The sequence below is a fragment of the Callorhinchus milii genome, unplaced genomic scaffold (genome assembly GCF_018977255.1).
Source record: "Callorhinchus milii isolate IMCB2004 unplaced genomic scaffold, IMCB_Cmil_1.0 Scaffold1, whole genome shotgun sequence".
NCBI lineage: Eukaryota > Metazoa > Chordata > Chondrichthyes > Chimaeriformes > Callorhinchidae > Callorhinchus > Callorhinchus milii.
The window spans coordinates 70,310,723-70,334,074 of NW_024704742.1; the positions used below are offsets into that span (position 1 = coordinate 70,310,723).

Here is a 23,352-nt window from a genome sequence, read left to right on the forward strand (position 1 = left end):
CGCCACCTTCTCATTAAAGGGGACGTGTACGCCCCGATTCAGTGTCGGCAGAGACCCTGCCCCGCGGGAGGAGGGAGACCTCGCTTTAACATCTCATCTGAAGGACAACACCTCTGACAGCGCATCACTGCGCTCGAGTGTCAGCCTGGACTGTGAGGGCCAAGTCCCAACCTGGGGCTGGAACCCACAATCTTCTAACTCATGTGCGAGCGCTACCCAGAGAGTCCCCACTGACACACCATTGACAGAACAAGAGACGGAGTTTGATGCTTTGGTAAACAGGTCACCAAACCCGTTGAGACGGGTTCCCAATATTACCATTTTTGTCCTTCAGGTTTTAGCTGCTATACACACCCCCCCCAGCAGAGTGAGCTCCGACATAACAGGACACCAGAAACACTTCAATTGTGTCCTGTTCTATTATAATGATAAGCCTTGCAGTTGATGTAGCGCCTTATCACATCTTCGACGTCTCAGAACGCTTCACATAATATACTGTAAAGTGAATTGACTGTGTGTGGGCGAATTATAATAATGCACCATATGATACAGTGCCTTTCTCATGTTGGGAAGAAGTCACAAAGCAATTCACTAGGGTGTGTACTTACTGTGTATTTTGTTGTTGAACGCAACAGCCTATTTGCGCACAGCAACATCCCACATCATTGTCAGCCTGGCTCAGTCAGTAGCACTTTCACTTCTGAGTCAGGAACTTGTGGGTTCAAGCCCTGCCCTTACGTCAGGACTTTGAGCTCACAGTCTAGACTGATGTTCCAGTGCAGTGCTGTGGGGAGCACTGCGTTGGCAAAGGTGCTGTCCTTCAGGTGAGACATCAAACCAAGGTCCCGTAAGTCTATTCACATTAAATATCCTGTGGCACTACTCGAAAAGAGAAGAGAGTTTCTCTCCCCCTGTCCTGGTTGACAATCCCCCAGATACAATTGATCACTAACTCCATGGCTATTTGTGGGACATTACTGTTTGCAAACCGGCTGCCGCATTTTGCTACAAATTACACAATCATTCCACTTTACATTAGATCTTGTGAAGCGCTTTGAGATGTCTCAACAATATGATAAGGCGCTGCATCAAATGCACAAATTGTTATTAATAAATATAACAACACCTTGTATTTATACAGCGCCTTTCACATAGGGTCATGGCTGATTGTAGGACATTGCTGTGTGCAGATTGGCTTCTGCGTTGTCCTATAAATACACAGTCACTGCATACAACAGTACATCCTGTAAAACGGTTTGAGACGTCCTGCTGACGTGATAAAGTGCTGTATAAAATGCAAGGATTGTTATTATCTGTGACGGAGCCTCAGGAGAGATGATTACAAACAGCACTGTCTGCATGCTTCACTCTGTGACTGCTGCACAGCCTCCCCACATTAATAATAATAACCCTTGCGCTTAATATAGCACCTTATCACATCATCGAGACATCTCAAAGCGCTTCACAGGATCTAATGTAAAGTGGAATGATTGTGTAATTTGTAGCAAAACGTGGTGGAGTGGAGTGGAGTGACTGTGTAGTTTGTGGGCGAAACACAGCTAGTTGTGCACAGCAGTGTCCCACCAACAGCCGTGGACTGAGTGACCATTACGCTGGTTGTGACGAATGCTTGAAGCGGGGAGGTGATTTCAACACTGCAATCTCGCAGGGAGGAAGAGCAGTATTGACACTAAATATTGCACCAGAGTATTTGTAACTCACCTCCATGCTGGGCTTTGAAGAGCCAGCCTGGGGCCCAGACGTTACTCTGCGTGAGAGGCGCCAGTTGTTGTTATTATTAGAGCTGACATTCAGCCCTCATATATCGGGTTTTGATCAGCCAGGTGTCTGTCACACGCCAAAACACATCGCCATTCTTAAGAATCTCCAAACTAGATTGGAGTTCCAAGTATGTATGCCACACACACCTGGAAATTTCCCAGTGTCTGGAATGGAATGCACTCTCTCTCTCCCCAGATGGACACATCCTGCTTATCTAATCCCAGAGAGTATTAGGTGCAAATTGTCAAGAGCCAAGGCTTGGGGGATCTCAGAATGTGTGTTGGAGTCTAACCAGCTAAAATCACATAGCTTGCCGTTTGATGTCTCACCTGAGTGCCCTGCCTGGCAAGCTTACTCATATATTTTATACATTGAGGGTTATTAAATACAATTCTTATACCTCAATATATCATCTGTAATATCACTTATTTATTTGATACATTGAAGCATGTCACATGCAAGGATTATTTATTATAATTGCTTTTTTGTCCTATTGATACTTCCGTTTTACATAATATCAAATTCATACAATTTCTTTTTGTGGTGGGGCAAGGTGAATGAATTTACATGAGCGAGGCATATTAGCCAGAACAAAGTGAGAGAAAAATTCCCCCCACTTGCTTTGCACATTATAGTGGCCACGCTTTCAGTCATCTTACCTCCCTTCACTCACCCTCTCGGCCCCGTTAATATTTATAATAATAATCCTTGCATTTGATATAACACCTTATCATGTTGTTGAGATATCTCAAAGTGCTTCATAGCATGTTCTGCAAAGTGAATTGACTGTAGTTTTAAACAAACGCAGTAGACAATTGCGCACAGCAGTGTCTCACAAACAGTTGTGGATTGAGTGATTCGCCCATTCAATTACCCCCAGAAAGTGATCCGGCAATCGAATAGCCTGCTTCCTACTTACTGCTAGGTAAATAGAGGAGTGTGGAGTAAGGAAACTTGTCTCAGGTTCTGCCCCACCCAGGAATCAAACCCTAGTCCTCTCACCTATGAGGAGAGTTCTCTAACCAATACTCTACAGGACTCCACATGTTGGGGGAGAGGCGTCTCTCTTTAATGTCACAAGACTCAGGTTTAGTGACTTGTTGAGAAATTAAACAAAAAAAGTTTCTGTTTATGTAGCACTTGATCACGTGAAAAGGTTTTGAAACACCGCTGTCTGGAATAGTGCCTGCTCGGTCTCAGCCTGGCTCAGTCAGAGGCACTCTCATCTCAGAGTCACAAGGTTGTGAGTTTAAGCCCCAACCTCAGGACTTTGAGTACACACATGGGATGTCTTCCTGACGTGAAAGGCGCTATACAAAAGTAGTTTGTTGTAATTTGTTGTTGTCTCGACGCATGTCGGAGATGCCATCCTCTAGATGAGATGTTTAACCGAGTTTCCCATCTGTTCCTGTTCAGCCGAACGTTAACGATCCCGTGTCACTGTTTGATAAAGAGAACAAAGGAACAGGTGTCGGCCATTCAGCCCCTTGAGCCTGTTCCGCCATTTTATTATATCACGGCTGATATGTACCTCAACTCCAATTCCCCAACCTTGCCCCATATCCCTTGATACCCTGAACTAACAAACATCTATCTACCTCAGTCTTGAAAATGTAAATGGATCCAACACTCACAGCCTTTTGAGTGAGAGAGTTCCAGACTTCCGCTACCCTTTGCATGAAATGATGCCTCCTGATTTCACTCCTAAATGGCTTAGCTCTAATTTAAAATGATGCCCATTGTTCTGGAATCCCCACCAGAGGAAATAGTTTCCCTTTATTATTTTAAACACCTCAATCAGATCATCCCTCAACCTGCTAAACTTAAGTGAATAGAGACCAAATTTATGCAACCTGTCCTCATAATTTAACCCTTTAAGACTTGGTATGCCCTGAGAAGGGAATTGCGCTCTCCTGGTGTCCCTGCCAACAATTACCCAAAATAAAAATTGGTCATTAGCTCACAGCTGTTTTGTGGCACGTCATTGTGTACAAATTCACTGCCATGTTCGCCTATGAAATACACACAGTCACTACACTTTACAGTAAAATCCAATGAAGAGTTTTGAGATGTTCTCTTGATATGAAACAGTGAAAGCCCCTCTATCAAATGCGAGTATTTCTACAGTATTATGTTCCTCACCCCCACTCTGCTAGACATACAATCTCGTAAGAACATAAGAATTTGCTAGGCAAAAGAAGACCAAGGTCCATCCAGTTTGCCTTCCACCATCCTGGCAGTCGCAAGCACATGTCATGTCTCAAACTATATATTGTATCTCAAGATATTTTTCCTAACAGAAATTTATCTAATTTGTTGTTGAAAGAATCAACATTTTCTGCTTCCACCATCTCCCTAGGGAGCCTGTTCTATACATTTAAACACTGAAGTAGTGTTTCCACAGATCTCTTCAATGAGAATAACATGGGTTTGGATCTTACCAGGTGAACTCAGAGAGCAACTTCATCAGAGAAAGTTTCACTTCCAGTTATTTGGTGAGGACATTGGTTGTTTCCATTCATAGTGGAAGAACGTTGGCCAACAAAGTACTCTTGGTTACTTATACTTCCTCTTTAAACCTGGCCTCATCCTCCTGAGTCTAATCTCACTGTATCTCAACAAATTGCCTTCTCCAACCTCCTCTCGGCTCCTTGTGTTTGCATCAACTGACTTAGAGCATCTGTCCGCAGCTTCCAGTCACACAAAACTGACAACTGATCTTACACAGTCCCGTAGCGTTGTGGTTAGTGTGCTCGCACGGCAAGCAAGAGGACCTGGGTTTGATTCCCGAGCAGGGCAAAACCTTAGGCAAGTTTCCTTATTCCACACGCCTGTTTACCTAGCAGTAAGCAGGAACCTGGTTGTTAGTCAATTGCTGGGTTGTTTTCCAGGGGTAATAATCCCTCTCTCCAAAAAATAATAATTTGGTCACTCAATCCATGACTGTTTGTGGGACACTGCTGTGTGCAATTGGCTGCCGCGTTTTGCCCATAAAATACAACGAATCCGCTTTACAGTATATTCTCTGAAACGCTTTGAGACATCTCAACAATGTGTTAAGGTGCTATATCAAATGCAAGGATTATTATTATTATTAAATTATTATTATTATTATTATTATTATTATTATTATTATGTGTTTAAAATTATAAAAGGTTTTGTAAGGTTAACACAAAAAGGCTGTTCCTACTGGTTGGATAGTCTGTAACATGGGATATCAGTATAAGATAGCGACTAAGGGATCAAAAGAGAATTTAGGAGGAACTATTACATGCAACAACAACAACAACAAATTACATTTATATAGCGCCTTCAGGAAGACATCCCAAGTGCAGAGAGTAGTGAGATTGTGGAACTTGCTGGCCGAAGCGGAGGTTGAAGCACATAGTAACATAACATAACATAACATAACATAACATAACATAACATAACATAACATAACATAACATAACATGTAGGAGCAGGAGTAAGCCATTCGGCCCTTCGAGCCTGCCCGCCATTCAATCATGGCTGATCTTCTAATCTAACTCCAGCTAATAGTGTAGATACATTCAAAAGGAAGCTCAACCTTCAGATGAGGAAGAGGGGAACAGAAGGTGTGGGAGGGAGTAAAGAATGGGTGAATACTTGTGTGGAGTATAAACACCGCACAGACTGGTTGGGCTGAGCATCCCGTTCCTATGCTATGCATTCTTGGTTCAAGATCCTGGTCCTCACCTACAAAGCTCTCCACTGCCTTGCCCCACCCTACCTCTGGGACCTCCTAACCCCCTACCAAGCCGCCCGCTCCCTCCGCTGAGCCGGCTCCGGCCTGCTCACATCCCCCAATCCACCCGCACCACCATTGGTGGGAGAGCCTTCAGCCACTCTGCCCCCAACCTCTGGAATTCCATCCCTCAATCACTCCGCCTCTCCCCCTCCTTAGCCTCCTTCAAGTCCCACCTCTAAACCCTCCTCTTCGACCATGTCACTGGTCACCCCCCTTCCCCTCCCCTCCCTTCTCTCTCCCTGACCCAGCTTGTGTCTGAAATGCTGCACTGTCAGCGCTTTGGGACGTCCTCAAGATGTTGTGAAAGGCGCTATACAAATGTAATCTTGTTGTTGTTGTTGTTTGTAAACTGAGACCTTGAGCTTGTAGTCTGGGCTAACACTGCAGTGCAGTTGCCGGGGAAAGCATTGCACTGTCAGTGTTGCCGTCCTTCAGATCAGTTACAACAAGTGCTTTGAGACGTTTTCCCGACATGAAAGGCTCTGTATAAATTTAAGTTGTATTGTATTGGGCCAGCTAGAAGGGAGATCAGAAAACATTTGGGATCTTGAGCTCACAGTCCAGGCTGACACTTCTGTGCAGCATTGGGGGAGCTCCGTATTGTCAGAAGTGCTGTCTTTTGGGTGAGACTTTAAACCGAGTTACTGTCTATTCCTGTTCAGGTGGATGTTAAAGATCCTGTTGCCCTACTCGAAAAGAGAAGAGGGTTTCTCTCCCAGTGTCCTGGCCAACAATCCCTCAAGTAAAATCAATCATTCACTTGGGACCGTGTTGGGATGTTGCTATGCATCAATTGGCTGCTGACTTGGCCTGCAGAATACACAGTTACTTTTTTTTTGAAAATATATATTTATTTATAAATATAATATTTAGTACACCAGAAATCCCAAACAAATGCAACATCTTCTGTTACAATGTTTCCCTTTTCTCCCGATCCCCCCCAAATTCCGTTGTTTACGGTACATTCCTTCATCGCACAAAGGTTGTGCACACGTTTTTTGGGACACTCCCTTTAACGCAGTCGGCAGTCGTCCCTGTGTACACCACATCCATGTGCGCACCCGCACGCACTTGTCACTTTCGGAAGGCGCCCCGATGTGCATCGTACGCGCACATGTTTACTGTACGTACATTTGTGGGACGCTGTTTGGTTACAATTCGAGTGTCCTTCTGTACTCTTAATTTAATCAGTTTTGGGTGCACTTGTGGGCTACTCGGTGGGTGCGCCCTGAGCGGGTTGTGCCAGAGCGGCTCCTACCAGGGTCAGGCCCCATCTGGCCTTTGCCGTGGTTGAGCCGATCTTCAGCTTGTCCCTCAGTATATAGTCCTTGATCCTCGTGTGCGCGAGCCTGTGGCAGGCCCTCACCGTACCCTCGTTCTGCCCGAAGAACACCTGGTTTCAGGAGTGGCAAAGGGCCTCCTACCGAGTTTATGATCCTCCAGGCACTCGATGTGGGTTTTGCTGTGAGTGCCCGGGAACAGGCCGTAAAGCCCCGAGAGCCGTGACAGCAGATCCCCAGGGACAAACCGCGAGAGAATCCATTCCATCTTTTTCCAAACCACCTTTGCGGAACAACACTCCAGGAAGAGGTGGTCCAGTCTCCTGGCCTCTGCAGCCGGCCCGAGGGCAACGTGCCGACTGGCCCAGACCTCGACCGTACATGAAAGCCCTGAGGGGGAGAGACTCTTTTATCGGCAGCCAGGCCATGTCCTGATGGTTGTTGGTCAGGACGGTGACGAGATGTTTTGCCAGACGTAGCTGGCTGTCGCCGCAGGGTACCTCCTGACTGGGTCTGCCCTCTCCCCCTTTCAAACTGTTTCGACAACCTGCCGCGTGGACCACTCGGTTATTACGTGGGGGTCTGAGATGTTGTTCTTCAGGAATTTCTCAACATAGGATAGGTGTTTCAGCTCCAACTGTGAGGAACATTTCGAGGCAGTTCTGCCAGACCCACGATTCTTAGCACCGGGTACAGGTAGAAGCCCAGCAGGTAGTGGCATTTGTTGCCGGTGGAGCAGGGCTCCACGCACAGCCTCAGGCAGCTACACACAAAGGTGGCCATACGGATCAGGGCTACATTGGGGACCTCTTTCCCCCACTTTTCCGTGGTTTTATGCATTGTGTCCCTGTAGACACGATCCATCTTGGACCCCCAGATCAGGTGGAAGACTTCCCTGGTGACTGCAGTGATGTTCTAGGTCAAAGGCCAGACCTGGGCCACATACAGTAACATCGAGAGGGCCTCACATTTTATCACCAGGTTTTTCCCGATGATGGGCAGCGAGCACTGGTGCCACATCACCAGTTTCTTCCTCACTGTGCCTGACACACCTCCCAGCTTTTTTGGTGCACCCCAGCAGCCCCGAACCAGATACCGAGGATTTTGATGTAGTCTGGCTTCATCGCAAAAGGTATGTCATTGCGTTCTTTCCAGTCTCCAAAATACATCACCTGGCTTTTCTGACAGTTAACCTTAATAATAATCCTTGCATTTGATATAGCGCTTTTCACGTCAGGAGGACGTCCCAAAGCGCTTCACAGAACACACTGTAAAGTGAATTGACTGTATATTTGTGGGCGAACCTTGGGTCCCGAGGCTTGTTCAAACTGGTCACAAATGCCTAGCAGACTCAAGACCAATTTTTGGTCTATGCAAAAGACGGTGACCTCATCCATATATAGGGAGGCCTTGACTTGTGAGTCGTGGCTGCCCGGGATAGTGACACCTCTGATGCTCTTGTCCCTCCCGATGGCCTGTGCAAAGGGTTCGATGCAGCAGACAAACAGGGTGGGGGATAGGGGACAGCCCTAACTCCAAACCTGATGGGGAATGGCTCAGTCTTGTACCCGTTTACTGTGACTGCGCTTCAGATGTCTGTGTGGAGCAGTTGGATCCACTTTTGTATTCCCTCCCCAAAGCTCATTTTGGAGAGTAGCTCATCCATGTAGCTGTGAGATACCTTATCAAAGGCTTCCTCTTGATCAAGGCTTATCAGACAGGCCTTTACCCCTCCTTGAGTCAGAAGTTCAAGCCCCTACATCTCACTATGAGCGCTTTCAGCTAAATTATTTCTCTTCAGTGTCAGTGTGTGTTGGGATGTGACAGTGTGACTGTGTCAGTGAGTATCAGTGAGTGACACAGTGTGATAGTGTGTGACACACCACACATACAATCCCCCCACAACCACACCCACACACACACAACCCACCCGACACACATCCCTACACACACAGCACCCCCCACACACAAACCCCCCCCACCCACATAAACACAACTCACCCCACACACGCCCCTCACACACATACACAACCTCCCCCCCTACACACACAATCCCCCCACCCACACACACACACAACCCCTCCCACCCACACCCACACACAACCCCTCCCACCCACACCACACACAACCCCTCCACACATACACACGCAGACACGCCCCCCACACACCCCACCCACACACAACACCGCCCCCCCCCCCACCACACGCACACACGCTTGTCCCCCACACACAAACATGCACACAATCCAAACACCCCTCACTACTCTCCAACCCCATCCTCTCAGCCCGAAAGTCAATGAATGAGTCAGAGGACTGCACGTTCTTATAAATACTCTTCCTTTATTGGTGCGACGTGGCTCAGCATGTGACCCTGAGCGACTGTGTCAGGCTGTAGCAGTCGTTAGTCCCAGACTTGCACACACCGGGCTCCTCACGCCGAGGCTCGGGCCCGCCATGACCGCCTGGGCCCCCACCGTGGACGCCAAGTACGGAGTGGGTGAGTGCGGCCGGTGCTTTCCTGTCAACTGTGTCTTACAGATAAGTGCAAGGCTTTCACAAGGTCCTGGCATTGTCGTGTTCCTCTCTGCTGCTGCTGTGTTCACTGCCACTGAGTGCAATTTCCTGCTCAGCCATTTGACGAGTTGACACAGCCACAGACGCTTGCACACACACACACACACACACACCGCGCGCGCGCTCACACGCATGCTCGCTCACAAACATACACTGACACAATTGCACTCACATACACACAACTGCAATATTACACTCACACATAAATACACAAACAGTTGTGTAGTTTAAGTGGTTAGATCACTCACCTCGCAAGCGAGAGAACCTGGGTTCGATTCCTGGGCAGCGCAAAACATTGGGTAATTTTCATTACTCCACATGCCTGTGTTCACCTAGCAGTAAGTAGTAACCCGGTTGTTAGTCAATTGTCAGATCACTTTTTGGAGAGAATCATTTCTTCAAAAAAATAATAATAATTTGGTCACTCAATCCACTACTGATTGTGGACACTGCTGTGTGCAATTGGCTGCTGCGTTTCGCCCACAATATATACAGCCAATTCACTTCACAGTATATTCTGTGAAGAGTTTTGAGACGTCTCGGAGACGAGATAAGGCACTATATCAAATGCAAGGATTATTATTATAAACACATACACGGCTACACACATTCACAAACACACAAATACATACAAGTATACATCCACGCACGAGACATACACAACCACACACACACAGTGAGTGAGCGAGACACACACATACACACAGGTTGTTGAAAATAGGAACGGTGAAAAATGAAAATGGAAAAGTCACTACTAGCAATATAAGAAGTGAGACTCCACATTATGTGCAGTGTTGGGTTTATGCGGTTTTGTGCATGTGTGTGTGATGGTGTGTGTGTTTGTGTGTGTGTGGATGATTGTACGTGTGTGTCAGTTTGCAAAACTGTGTATATGTGAGTGAGTGTGAGTGAATATGTATGAGTATGAGTGTGTGTGAGCAAGTGGGGTGAGGGGTCGGGGGGGCAGTGTGGTGGGGTGCTACACCTGTGATGCCATGAATGTTGGGCACTGTGCAACTGAGTAAATAATAATAATATATAATAATAATCCTTGCATTTGATACAGCACCTTATCATGTCGTTGAGATGTCTTAAAGTGCTTCACAGAATATATTGTAAAGTGGATTGACTGTGGGCAAAATGCAACAGCCAGTTGCGCACATCAGTGCCCACAAACAGTCGTTGATTTAGTGACCAACTTTTTTGAAGGATTAAGACTCCCAGAAAGTGATCCACCAATCAACTTACAACCAGGTTCCTACTTACTGCTAGGTAAACAGAGGTGTTTCTCTTCCAGGACCACACCCCACCCCCTCCACCCCGGCATCCTTGTCTTTACAGCAGATGAGAGAGGGGAGGGAGCCTGAGGTGAACAGAGAGTCAGAAATTTAGAGAAGTTAGTTGTTTGGTACAGAGGGCTGTGGGGGGTGGGGGGGGGTGAGAGCTCACTCTGTGCTCACTCCGCACTTCCCCACTTCTACAACCTGTTTACATCTCACACTCTTATCTGCCCTCTCCACTCGGCTGGTTCTGACCTCCTGGATGTGCTTCTGCTCCCCTATCAGCAGCCGTGCTTTCAGCCACTACACCCAGAGACTCCGGAACTCTCTCCCTCAGTCCCTTGCCCCCTCCTTCCCGATCTTCAGATCAAACCTGGAGAGCTTCCTCCTCAATCGTTCGTACAGTCACCTCCCCGCTTTCCGCCCAGCTCAGCGTCAGGTTCAGCCACTGTTAAGCTCTTTGAGACGCTGCCCTGTGTGAAGGGCACTATGTAAATGCAAGTTATTTTTATTAGTGTAGGGTGTCAGCCTGGCTCAGTCGGTATTTGGGGCAGCCAAATTACACACAGAAAGGTACCCACAAACAGCCAGGAAGGGAATGATCGATTTTATTTGAGGGATTGTCAGCCAGGATACCAAGGGAGAGAGAAACTCACTTTTCTTTTGGATTACTACGTGGGATCTTTAACGTCCACCTGAACTGGCACAGATGGGACCTCAGGTTTAACATCTCATCCAAGGAGATGGATGTGATGGAGTTAACGCATCTCACAGCAGCTGTGTTTGCAGTTTTAACCTGTGTATTTATCAGTGCAGATATGTACTAGATTCAATAGTAGCTTTCAAAACGGATTTGGATAGGTACTTGAAAAGGAAACATTTGCAGGGCTATGGGGTTAGAGCGAGGCAGTGGGACTAGTTGGACAGCTCTTTCAAAGAGCCGGCACAATCACAAAGGGCCGAATGGTGTAAGATTCTATGATTTCCAGATACTTTTAACTCCTCGAGTGCACGTAGACCGAGCGAGTCTGAGCGCTCCGTGCTCTACAGAAGTCCTCAAGCCACTGGGTGAGAATAAATAGCCCAGCCAGATGTGCAGTGCAGGCCAGGCCAGACACAACAAGCCACAGGTCCCACACACACTCTCTCACATCAAAGTGCCTCATATGAAAAATCGTCATAAGCAACTTTACTGCACAAGACAGAAAATTCTTGTGAGAGACTCAACCAGAGAGAGCGAGATTGAGATTGAGAGAGAGAGATTGAGAGAAAGAGACAGAGACACAGAGCTGTAGATAGAGAGAGAGAGGCAGAGACTGAGAGAAAGAGAGAGAGATTCAAGGAAAGAAAGGGATCCAGAGACAGAAAAAAAGAGATTGAGAAGGAGAGAGAAAGAGAGAGAGAGAGAGAGATAAAGAGGCAGAGAGAGATAAAGAGACAAAGAGATAAAGGGACTGAAAGAGTCATTGAGAGAGAGAGGCAGAGAGAGATAGACTAAGAAAAAGAGACTGAGATAAATAGACAGAGGGAGAGCAAGAGACCGAGAGGCTGAGAGAAAGAGAGACGGAAAGCGCAAGATAAAGAGTCAGAGGGAGACAAAGCGACTGAAAGAGTCAGTGAGACAGAAAGAGTTAGTGCGGGAGAGAGAGACACTGAAAGAGTCAATGTGTGTGAGAGAGAGAGACAGAGCACGAGTCAGTGAGAGGGATTTCCCGGACTTTGGAATAAAGGGAACTACTGTAATTATTAAAAGGAAGCTGGACTTATGTTAACCAATCACTCAGAAAAGTGAAAGATAACTTGCTTTTTACAGTAACTCAAAACTGGGGGAAGAACTCTTCCCACTCAGCTCCTGTTAACCCTGCAAGCCAAAGGTCTAAAGGGTATGATAATTCCTTCCAAAAAAATAATAATTTGGTCACTCAATCCACAACTGTTCGTGGGACACTGCTGTGCGCAATTGGCTGCTGTGTTTCATCCACAAAATATACAGTCAATTCACTTCACAGTATATTTTGTGAAGAACTTTGAGACGTCTCAAAGATGTGATAAGGTATTATATCAAATGCAAGGATTATTATTATTTATTATTGTCCTAAATGGACAAGCAGCAGGGAAGCTTGCCAGACATTGATATCAATGGCAAGCTATGTGGTTTTAGTTGGTTAGACTCCAGCAATTACCCCAACGCACACTCAGGGGTCCCCAAATCTTGTCTCTTGACAACCTGTGTCTAATGCCCTCCAGGATTAGGTAGCATTCCACCAATGTGAAAGGTGCTATACAAAGGTAATTTGTTGTTGTTGTTGTTGTAAACAAAGGCTGACCCCCCTGGGTAGAGAGAGATAGAGAGAGAGAATTTCATTCCAAACAGAGGAGAAAATAATAACAAAAATAAATGATAATTGCATTTAGTTCAGCGGCTTTCATGTCAGGAAGACATCTCAAAGCACTTCACAGAATTTAATAATAATAATAATGCTTGCATTTGACACAGAACCTTATCAAGTCTTCGAGATGTCTCAAAGCGCTTCACAGGATATACGATAAAATGGTTTTGACTGTATTTTGTGGGCAAAACACGGCAGCCAGTTTGTACACAGCAGTGTTCCACAAACAGCCTTGGAGTGAATGACCACATTTTTTATTTGCGGGATTGTTGGCCAGGACATCGGGACAGAGAAACTCCCTTCTCTTTTCGAATACTGTAGGCCATTAGATCTTTAACATCCATCTAAACAGGCAGATTCAACATCTCACCTGAAGGATGGCACCTCCAACAAAGCAGTGCTCCCCTCAATCCCCCACCCCCCCAGCCCCCCACCCCATGCACTGCACTGAAGCATCAACAACAACATTCAAACAACAACAACTTGCTTTTACGTAGCGCCCCCTCACACTGGGTAGCATCCCAGAACACTTGGCAGTGGCGGAGCATAGCGCCAAACTGGGGGGAGGTGACTGTAGGCACAGTTGAAGAGGAAGGTCGTCAGGCGCAATCTGAAGATGGGGAAGGAGGGGGCAAGGTGGAGCGATTGAGAGAGAATTCCCAGTCCTAGTGGCTGAAAATGCGGCCACCGATAGTGGAACGCAGGCCAGTAGCCAAGACTGTGAGCTATGAATTAGAGAATGTGCGGGTTTGATCCCATAACCTTCTGACCCAGAGGCAACCTTCTACCATCGAGCCAGGATTACACCTCGTGCAGGCTGAATTGCAACAAAAGTTCATATTGTGTAGATTAACTCCTTCAGAAAGAGAGCTGGATGTATCTGGTTGGGAACAGCATGGAAGGATAGAGGGATAAGTGTGGACAGTGATAGCCTCGTATCTCCATGACTAGACCCATCTGTAGCTAGGGTTGATATCGGTCAGCCTGGCTCAGTCAGTAGTAATCTCATATCTGAAGCAGCAGGTTGTGGGTTCAAGCCGCCACTTTGGGACTTTGAGCTCACAGTCTGGGCTGACGCTCCAACACAGTGCTCGGAGGGTGCTCGGGAGGTACGGGTGGGGGGAGATTGTTGCATTGTTGGAGGCACTTTTGGATGAGATATTAAACTGAGGTCCCATCTGTGCCCTGGACGCTAAAGTGTCCTGATCAACATTCCCCAAGATAAAATCAATCATTCAATGCATGGCTGTTTGTGGTGTGTTGCTGTGCACTAATTAGTTTCCACATTTACCCACAAAACATACAGCGACTTCAGTTTACAGGAAAATCCTGTGAGGCACTTTGAGGCATCCTAACGTGAAATGCTCTGTATCCAATGCAACGAATATTATGTATGGATGTGCAGATTATTAGCTGGCAAGCTTCATTGTTGAGGAATTATTTAATACAGAGCTTTCCTGCAGGATATTACATGGGGGCAAATGAATGGGTTTATTGCACATGGTCAACTGCAGTGCAATGTGGTGTGTGTGTGTGTGGTGGTGGGGGTGTGTGTTCTGCATTGTCGGAGACACTGTCCTTCGGATGAGACGTTAAACTGTGGTCCCGTTTGTACCTATTCAGGGGACGTTAAAGATCTCACTGCTACTTGGAAAGAGAAAGAAATTTCTCTCTCCCGGTGTCCTGGCCAACAATCCCCCAGATAAAATCACTCTGAGGCCGTTTATGGGATTTACTTAGTGCAAATTGGCTGGTGTGCCCGCCTTCAAACTACTTAAATACATACTTGACAGTAATAATCTGTGAAGCACTTTGAGATGTTTTGACATTAAAGGCGCTGTGTCAAACACGAGGATCTTTATGATTATTGTTATTATCATGAGTTTGATGGCCTGAAGAGGCTCCTTCCTCTTTCAATTTTGTTAATTTGTTGTCTTCGTAACACTCTCCCTGACAGAATTCAGATTGTTGGTTCAAGCATCATGTTGGGACTTGAGCTCAAAGTCTAAACTGACACTCCAGAGCAGTGCTGGGGAGAGTGCGGTATTCTCAGAGACACTGTCCTTTGGGTGAAACATTAAGCCGAGGTCCTGTCTGTGCTGTTCAGGTGGATGTTAAAGATCTCGAGGCACTATTTAAAAAGCTAAGGGAGTTGCTCTCTCCTAGTGTCCTGGCTGACAATCTCCCAGATACAATTGTTCACTAACTCCATGGCTGTTTGTGGGACATTGTTGTTTGCAAACCGGCTGCCGCGTTTTACTACAAATTACACAATCACTCCACTTTACATTATAATAATAATATAATAATAAAACAATCCTTGCATTTTGATATGCAAGGATTATTATATTATTATTATAACGTAAAGTGGAGGGATGTGTAATTTGTAGCACATTAAATCTTGTGAAGCTTTTTGAGACGTCTCAAGGACATGATAAGGCGCTGCATCAAATGCACAAATTATTATTAATAAATATAACAACACCTTGTGTTTATACAGTGCCTTTCACATACGGTAATGTCTCAGAGAATGTCATAGGGGCAGGTTTGGACCCTAGTTAGGAGGAAGGGGAGGTGCCCATAGGTGTGGTTGAAGAGGTATGTTTTAAGGTCGGATAGATAGAGAGGAGATGAGGTGGAGGGATAGTTGTTTGGGGCGTAATGGCTGAGGTTAGAGACCTGGGATAACACACAGCAGGCCTGTAATAGCTGAGTGTGATACAAGCAGATCAGGCAGACGTGGAGTTGCTGTGTGTGAGGGGATTTATATATAAGCGCGTTGGTGATGGGGACAGAAAGCATGGCAGGAGAAGACAACTAAACAGAGAGCTCTTTCAACAAACCAGCACTGGCTCAATGGGCCGAATAGCCTCGTTCTGTGCTATAAATTTCCATGGTTTACAGCTTCTAACTGAGTGAAACCTTGTTAGTACAACAACAAGAGCAACAAAATTACACTTGTATAGCGCCTTTCATATATGAGGAAGATCTGACCACATTGTCAGAATAAGCAGTACAGAGTTTCAAATGGGAAACAGACAAGGACAAATATCTTTGCCAGAAGGGTGGCTGAGGCCAAGACACTAGGACTCATTTAAAAAGCAGTTTGATGCTGTGATTGGGGGACGGTGGAGTGGGTGTTCTGGAGAGATGAGGTCAAAAGGCTGACGGGCCTTCTTCATCTGAACTAATCTTGTGATATTGTGAGGGCTTTTCTGTGAGTCAGTCTTATCTCAGTCGACTTTAGTTCAGAGGGTTGTGGGAAGCCTCATATCAGGACTTTGAGCTCACAGTCTAGGCTGACACTCCAATACATTGCTGGGGGTGGGGGCTGCATTGTGGGAGATAAACCATGAGAAGCTAAACCCAGCTACCTGTCTGTGCCCTGTTCAGGTAGACGTTAAAGATCCTACAGCGTTACTTGAAAAGAGAAGGAAGTTTCACATTTTTCCGATGTGAAAGGTGCTATACACATGTAATTTGTTGTTGTTGTTGCTGTTGTTATATCAAATGCAGGCATTATGATTATTAATAGTAATAAACCCTGTGAAGGGCTCTGAAATGTGCTTACGACATGAAAGGAACTGCATCAAATTCAAGGAACTTAATCAGTTGCTTCTGAACCTTTCTCTGTTTTGAAGAGAACAGCCCTGTTTCCTCTGGTTTGTACGAAGATGTAACCAGCTTAGACTCTACATTTGCAAGCCGGGAAGTCTGGTTGCACTTTCAAAGCAATGCAAAGATTCAATGCAAACATAGAGCAGAGGAATGAGAGAGTTTATTTTTGGGATGGGGGCTGGCATAACAGACAGACAGGATGCACGTGGTTCAGTGAGTGTGAGGAAGCTCAGCTTGTGGTTGCTTTGCTTGTATGTATTCTTCAGAGCAGAGTGTGTGTTCATGCATGTGTGTGACTGGCCTCGCTTAAATCCAGACCAAATTATTGTAACTCGCCTACAAAACACACAGTGATTACACCTTGTGGTACCTCTTGTGAAGCACTTTGAGACGTCACCCCCTACATGAAAGGTGCTGTATCAAATGCAAGAATGATTATTGTTATCGCTACGAAGAGAGATTGGAGAAACAGAAGGTTCAGAGGGCAGTTGCTAAAGGTGTACAAAATGATACGATGATAATAATAATAATCCTTGCATTTGATATAGCGCTTTATCACATATTTGAGACGTCACAAAGCGCTTCACAGGATATATTGTAAAGTTAATTGACTGAATATTTTGTGGGTGAACGCAGCAGCCAACTGCACACAGCTGTTTCCCACAAACAGTGGTGGATTGAGTGACCAATTATTATTTTTATTTTTTTTTGAAGGGATTATTACCCCCAAAAAACAAATCGACTAACAACCGTGTTCCTACTTACTGCTAGGTAAACAGAGGATTGTGGAGAAAGTAAACTTGCCTAAGATTTCGCACTGCCCAGGAATCAAACCCAGGTCCTCTCATTTGCGAGGCGAGGGATCTAACCAATACGCTAATGAACACATAAGAGGTTTTGACAGGGAATAGGGAGAAATATAGAGAAACTACTATATAAATAGGGAGAAATTACTTCCACAAGTAGGGAAGTCAGTAACTAAGGGCCATAGTTATAAGAAAGTGAAATGAGAATTTAGGAGAATTTTTTTTTGCCTGCAAAACACACAGTCACTACACTTCACAGTAAACGCTGGGACACCCTCCTGACTTGAAAGGCGGTGTATCATATGTAAGAATTTTTTTAAATTATTATTAGTAAATTTTGTTTTAAAATTTAAAATCATGCAGAATCTTTTAATTAAGTCTTAATTAATAGGCCTACAACAATTGCAGACAGTTCTCCTGTTCTCAGTCTATTTCAAAATATAAATTATTGGTCTTGGCTATGAAACCGGCTGCCACTGGATTTGGTCATGTTATTCCTTCTCTCCATGCCCACTGCATCCATGTCTGCAGTCTCTCTTCCCAACCATGTCTGCAGTCTGTCTATGATTACAGTGGTGAGACATCACCTTGTTGACGAGTATCAACAAGATAATAATAATCCCTCCAAAAAAACCAAAAAACAATAATAAAAAAAAAATTGGTCATTTTCAATCTACGACTGTTTGTGGGACATTGCTGTGCGCAATTGGCTGCCGCGTTCGCCCACAAATATACAGTCAATTCACTTTACAGTGTGTTCTGTGAAGCGCTTTGGGACGTCCTCCCGACGTGAAAAGCGCTATATCAAATGCAAGGATTATTATTATTATTATTATTAATTTGCACAGATTATTATTATTGCTTTTGAAATAGGACTTATAATTTTACAAAATCTCAAAGCACTTCCCAGACAATACAATGAAATTTATTTATATAGCACCTCATGTCAGGAGGATGTCTCAAAGTGCTTCTTGGCATGAATAGGCAATTACTGTAAAGTACAGTGATTGTGTATTTTGTAGGTGAATGCGGCAGACAATTTGGCAATAGCAGTGTGCCACAAACAGCTATGAAGTGAGTGACCAACTTTACCTGTGGATTTGTTAGCCAGGAGAAAGGGAGAGAAAACTCCCTTATTTTTAACATCTGTGTGAGCAGGCTCAGAAGGGACCTCGGTCTAGCATCTCATGCACAGGACTGACTTTTGATAATGGAGCGCTCCCCTCCAGCACTGCACTGTAACGTGAATTCAAAGCCTTGGTGTGCGGTTTGAACCCACAACCTTCTAACCCAGAGCCACGCTGACACTGCAATGATTTATTTATTGCTTCAGAACAAATGTTGCTAAGTATATTTAGAAAGAATGTGGGCTGATTGAAATAATTGCCTGCTAGACATACAATGCACTGTTACGTGCCTTTCCTTGATAAAATTCTCCTACAGAGAAATAATCTCTGTATGTGTTGGCTTGAAATCTGCTCCAACAACCCTGAAAAGATTAGACATAGAGTTTTTCAGGGCAGAAGGAGGCCATTCAGCCCATCGCATCTATGCTCGACCCTACCCTCACCTCCTTCAAAGGTTCTCCTCAAGAGCTTCCTCTTCGATCTGGCTTTCGGCTATCTTTGCTCCCCCCACCTGCCCCCCATTTCTTCAGCCATCACCCTGAGCTCAGGTGTAAACCTTTGATTGTCCAGTGCCTTGAGACATCCTCCTGATTTGAAAGATGCTATATATATATATCAATTTGTATTGTAGTGGTTCTTTGAACAAACTCTCCATTTAGTCCCACTCCCCTGCTCGTCCCCTTTACTCTCCCCCGAACCCCCCAACAGAGTTGCAAAAGGCAATAAAGTTGCAAAAAGGCAATTTCAGGACCGACACCAGGAAGTATTTCTTCACCCAAGGGGGTAACTAACAACTGGATTGGGGGAAATCAAGACAGGTGGCTGATAAAAAGTAGTTTGATGCTGTACTTTATGGATGAATGTGGTGGAATTCTGGGCTGCAGCAAGTTCTTACTGAACATGGTCTGGTCTTAGTTTCGCTTCTGTGGCTGAAACTAAGTAGTTACTACTGTTATAGAAGAGGATCTATTATAGGACACTACTGTTTTGAGCATCTCTGACAATACAATGCTCCATCTAGCATTGCACTGGTGCGTCAGCCCAGAATATACAAGTACAGGTTTCTGTTTGTTGGATGGCCCATAAATTCTGATTTGGGGATTTTTATCGTTATTAAACAGCCAATAGCAGGATTATATCTTTCGTGCATATTGCATTTTGTATACTGTACGCCATAGAGTGTAATGATTATATCAGCCTGGATCAGTCGGTAGCACTCTCACCTCTTCATGACGTTTGTGGTGACATTGCTGTATGCAAATCAACTGATGTGTTCACCTACAAAACACAGTCACAAACTTTCTAATAAATAAATTCTGTGGAGCGCTTTGAGACATCCTCCTGGCACGAACGTTGCTGGGTTAAATGCAAGGATTACTTTTTACATGACTGCGCATTTGTAAATGAGCACGGCAGTCAATTTGCGCTATGTGAACAACAGCAACAATTACATTTGTATAGCGTATGTCAAGAGGACATCCCAAGGCACTGAACAGTCAGGGATCTGCACCAAAGCTGGTGGTTGGGATCAGGAGAGGTGGAGGGCAGGGAAGGTATGAGTAGGAGGGTGATCGAAGGCGCGATCACAGAGGAGGATCTTGAGACGGGTCTTGAAGGAGGCAAAGGAGGGAGTTAGCTGGAGCAACTGTGTGATGGAATTGCCAGAGGGTGGGGGCAGAAAGGCTGAAGGCCCTCCTGCCAATCGTGGGGCGGGCATGGTGAGGGACGTGAAGCAGGCCGGAGCTCACTGAGCGCAGGGATCGGACAGGTTGGTAGGGGATTAAGACAGAGGTAGGGAGAAGCAAAGCCGTGGTGGGCTTTAAAGGTGAGGACCAGGATCTTGAACTGTATCCCCTGAGCGATGGAGAGCCAGTGGAGTTGGGTGAGGGTGGGGGTGATGGGGTCACAATGCCTGGTACAGGAGAAGACACGGGCTGCAGAGTTTTGGATAATCTGCAGCCTGTTGAGGGTGGAGTTGCCCACTTGCAAATCAGTTTTTGTGCTTAGACTAACTTTCAGGGAAAGACCGATGGACTTCCTTTTCCATTTCCATTTCAGTGATTCTTGGAAACTTCTGGGAATTATAGCCTGCTAGAAGATAAGACAGCACAGCACATGACCAACAATCCTTCCCTGAGAGAAGGAAGGAAATTGGGATTTCAAATCATGAAACTATTATAATTTAATGCTATTTATTGTATTTTGATTTATTTGAAATGCCAAAAGGGTTGATGAGGTGAACATTGATGGGTTGTTGGTGAGGCTATAACTAGAGGGCGTAATACAAGATGGTGAGTAACAGATCTCATTGGTAGTTTAGGAGGAACTTCTTTACACAGGGGGTGGTGAGAATGTGGAACTGACTGCGGGAAGCTGTGGTTGAAGCAGAAAAATACATTAGAATATACAGCAGAGAGACAGGCCATTCAGCCCAACTGGTCTATGCCCGTGTTTATGCTCCACGTGAGCCTCCTTCTGCCCTTCCTCAACTAAGACTTCAAGCATAACCTTCTATTCCTTTCTCCTGCATGTACCTATCGAGCTTCCCCTTCAATACATCTATGCTATTTGCCTCAACAACTCCTTGTGGTAGCAAGTTCCACATTCCTTGTGTGAAGAAATTTCTTCTAACTTCCCCATTTGATCAGGCAACATCAACCTCCATGGTTGCACACTTCAACTCATCAAGCCAGTCAGGAACCTAAGGTGTCTTGTTCGACCCTCAACTGTCTTTTCTTCCCCACATCCAAGCCATGACCCGCTCTGCCTTCCCTCACCTCTGTAATATCGCCCGACTCCGCCAATACCTCACCCCTCAGGCCGCTGAAACTCTTGTTCATGCCTTCATCACCTCCAGGCTCGACTATGCAAACGTCCTGCTTGTCGGCCTTCCCAACGCCTCCCTCCACAGGCTGCAGATAATCCAGAACTCTGCAGCCCGTGTCCTCTCCCGCATCAAACTCCGTGACCCCATCTCGCTCGACTCCATTGGCTCCCTATCCTTCAGAGGATCCAGTTCAAAATGCTGGTCCTCACCTACAAAGCCCTCAATGGTCTCGCCCCACCCTATGTGACCTCCTAACCCCCTACCAACCTGCCTGCTCCCTCTGCTCAGCCGGCTCTGGCCTGCTCCACGTCCCCCAACCCACTCGCCCCACCATTGCCGGGAGAGCCTTCAGCCACTCTGCCCCCAACCTCTGGAACTCCATCCCCCAATCACTCTGCCTCGCCCTCTCCTTAGCCTCCTTCAAGTCCCGCCTCAAGATCCTCCTTTTCGACCATGCCATCGGCCAACCCCCTTCCCCTCCCTTCCTTTCTCCCCCCTGACCCCAGCTCAGCTCTGAAATGCTGTTCGCTGTCCAGCGCCTTGGGACATCCTCCCGACATGAAAGGCGCTATACAAATGTAATCCTGTTGTTGTTGTTGATCTATTTGTACTATTTTACATTGATGGCCCCTGGTTTTGGTCTCTCCCACAAGTGGAAACATCTTCTTTATGTCTACCCTATCAAAACCTTTCATAATTGTAAAGACCTCTATCAGGTCATCCCTTACTCTCCTCTTTTCAAGAGAAAAGAGTTCAAGCTTGTTCAGCCTTTCCTGATAGGTATAACTTCTCAGTTCTGGGATCATCCTTGTGAATCTCCTTTGCACCCTCTCCAGTGCCTCCACATCCCTTCTATAATGTGGGGACCATAACTGCACACAGTATTCTAAGTGGGTTCTAACCAAGGTTCGAAAGAAGTTTACCATAACTTCCCTGCTTTTCATTTCTGTCCCTCCCAATGTCTGGTTTGCCTTTTTTATGGCCTTATTAACCAGCATTGCTACTTTTAGTGAATTGTGTATGTGTACTCCTAGATCCCTTTGCTCCTCTACCCCATTTAGATTCTTATTTTCCAGGATGAATGTGACTTTTGGCTGCCGTGTTCATTCAAAATATTTAAGAGGAAATCTGATGCATACATAAGGAAGAAGGGTGTAGGAGAGGGGAATAGGAGGCTTGTGTGGGACTATAAATATTGGCACAGACTAGTTGGGCAAATGGCCTGTTTCCATACTGTACAGTCTCTACAATTAATATTAATAATAATAATCTTTGGATTTTATACAGTGCCTTTCATATTGGGAGGACATCTCAAAGGATATACACTTCATGGGATTTACTATAAAGTATAGTGACTGTGTATTTCCCATTTGTCAGCCTGACTCAATTGGTAGTGCTCTCGCCTCTGAGTCAAAGGGTTATGGGTTCTCGCCCCATGTCAGGATTTTCAGTCTAGGCAGACACTTTAATGCAATGTTTGATGTGTGCTGCATTGTCGGAGGTGCCATCCTTCCGATGAGACGTTAAATCCAGGTCCACGTCTGAGCTTGTTCAGGTGGATGTTAAAGATCCCGCGGCGCTACTTGAAAAGAGGAGTTTCTCTCTCTCGATGTCTTGGCTGACAATCCCCCAGACTAAAATTGATCAGTCACTCGATGGCAGTTTATGGGACATTGCTGTGAAATATTATAATGCACTTTGAGACGTCTTGCTGACGTGAAAGATGCTGTGTATATATTCTGTGAAGCCCTCTGAGACGTCCAGCGGCTTGGGCCATGCTCCCGACGTGAAAGGAGCTATACAAATGTAATTTTGTTGCTGATGTTTGTTGTTGTTGTTGTCCTCAATGACGTAATCAAATGCAAAGATTCTTCTTCTTAGTTATTTAATCAATTCCTG

The 23,352-nt window shown here is 45.5% G+C and overlaps 1 protein-coding gene across 1 annotated transcript in view; it reads left to right on the forward strand.

The window, feature by feature from the left end:
- Positions 1-9,195: 9,195 nt before the first annotated feature.
- Positions 9,196-23,352, forward strand: part of LOC103188103 (dedicator of cytokinesis protein 2) — a 222,482-nt gene continuing 208,325 nt past the window's right edge. Inside the window, exon 1 of the mRNA XM_042343812.1 lies at positions 9,196-9,328. Coding sequence (XP_042199746.1) covers positions 9,286-9,328 — 43 coding nt within the window. The 5' untranslated portion in view covers positions 9,196-9,285. The remainder of the gene's footprint in view (positions 9,329-23,352) is intronic.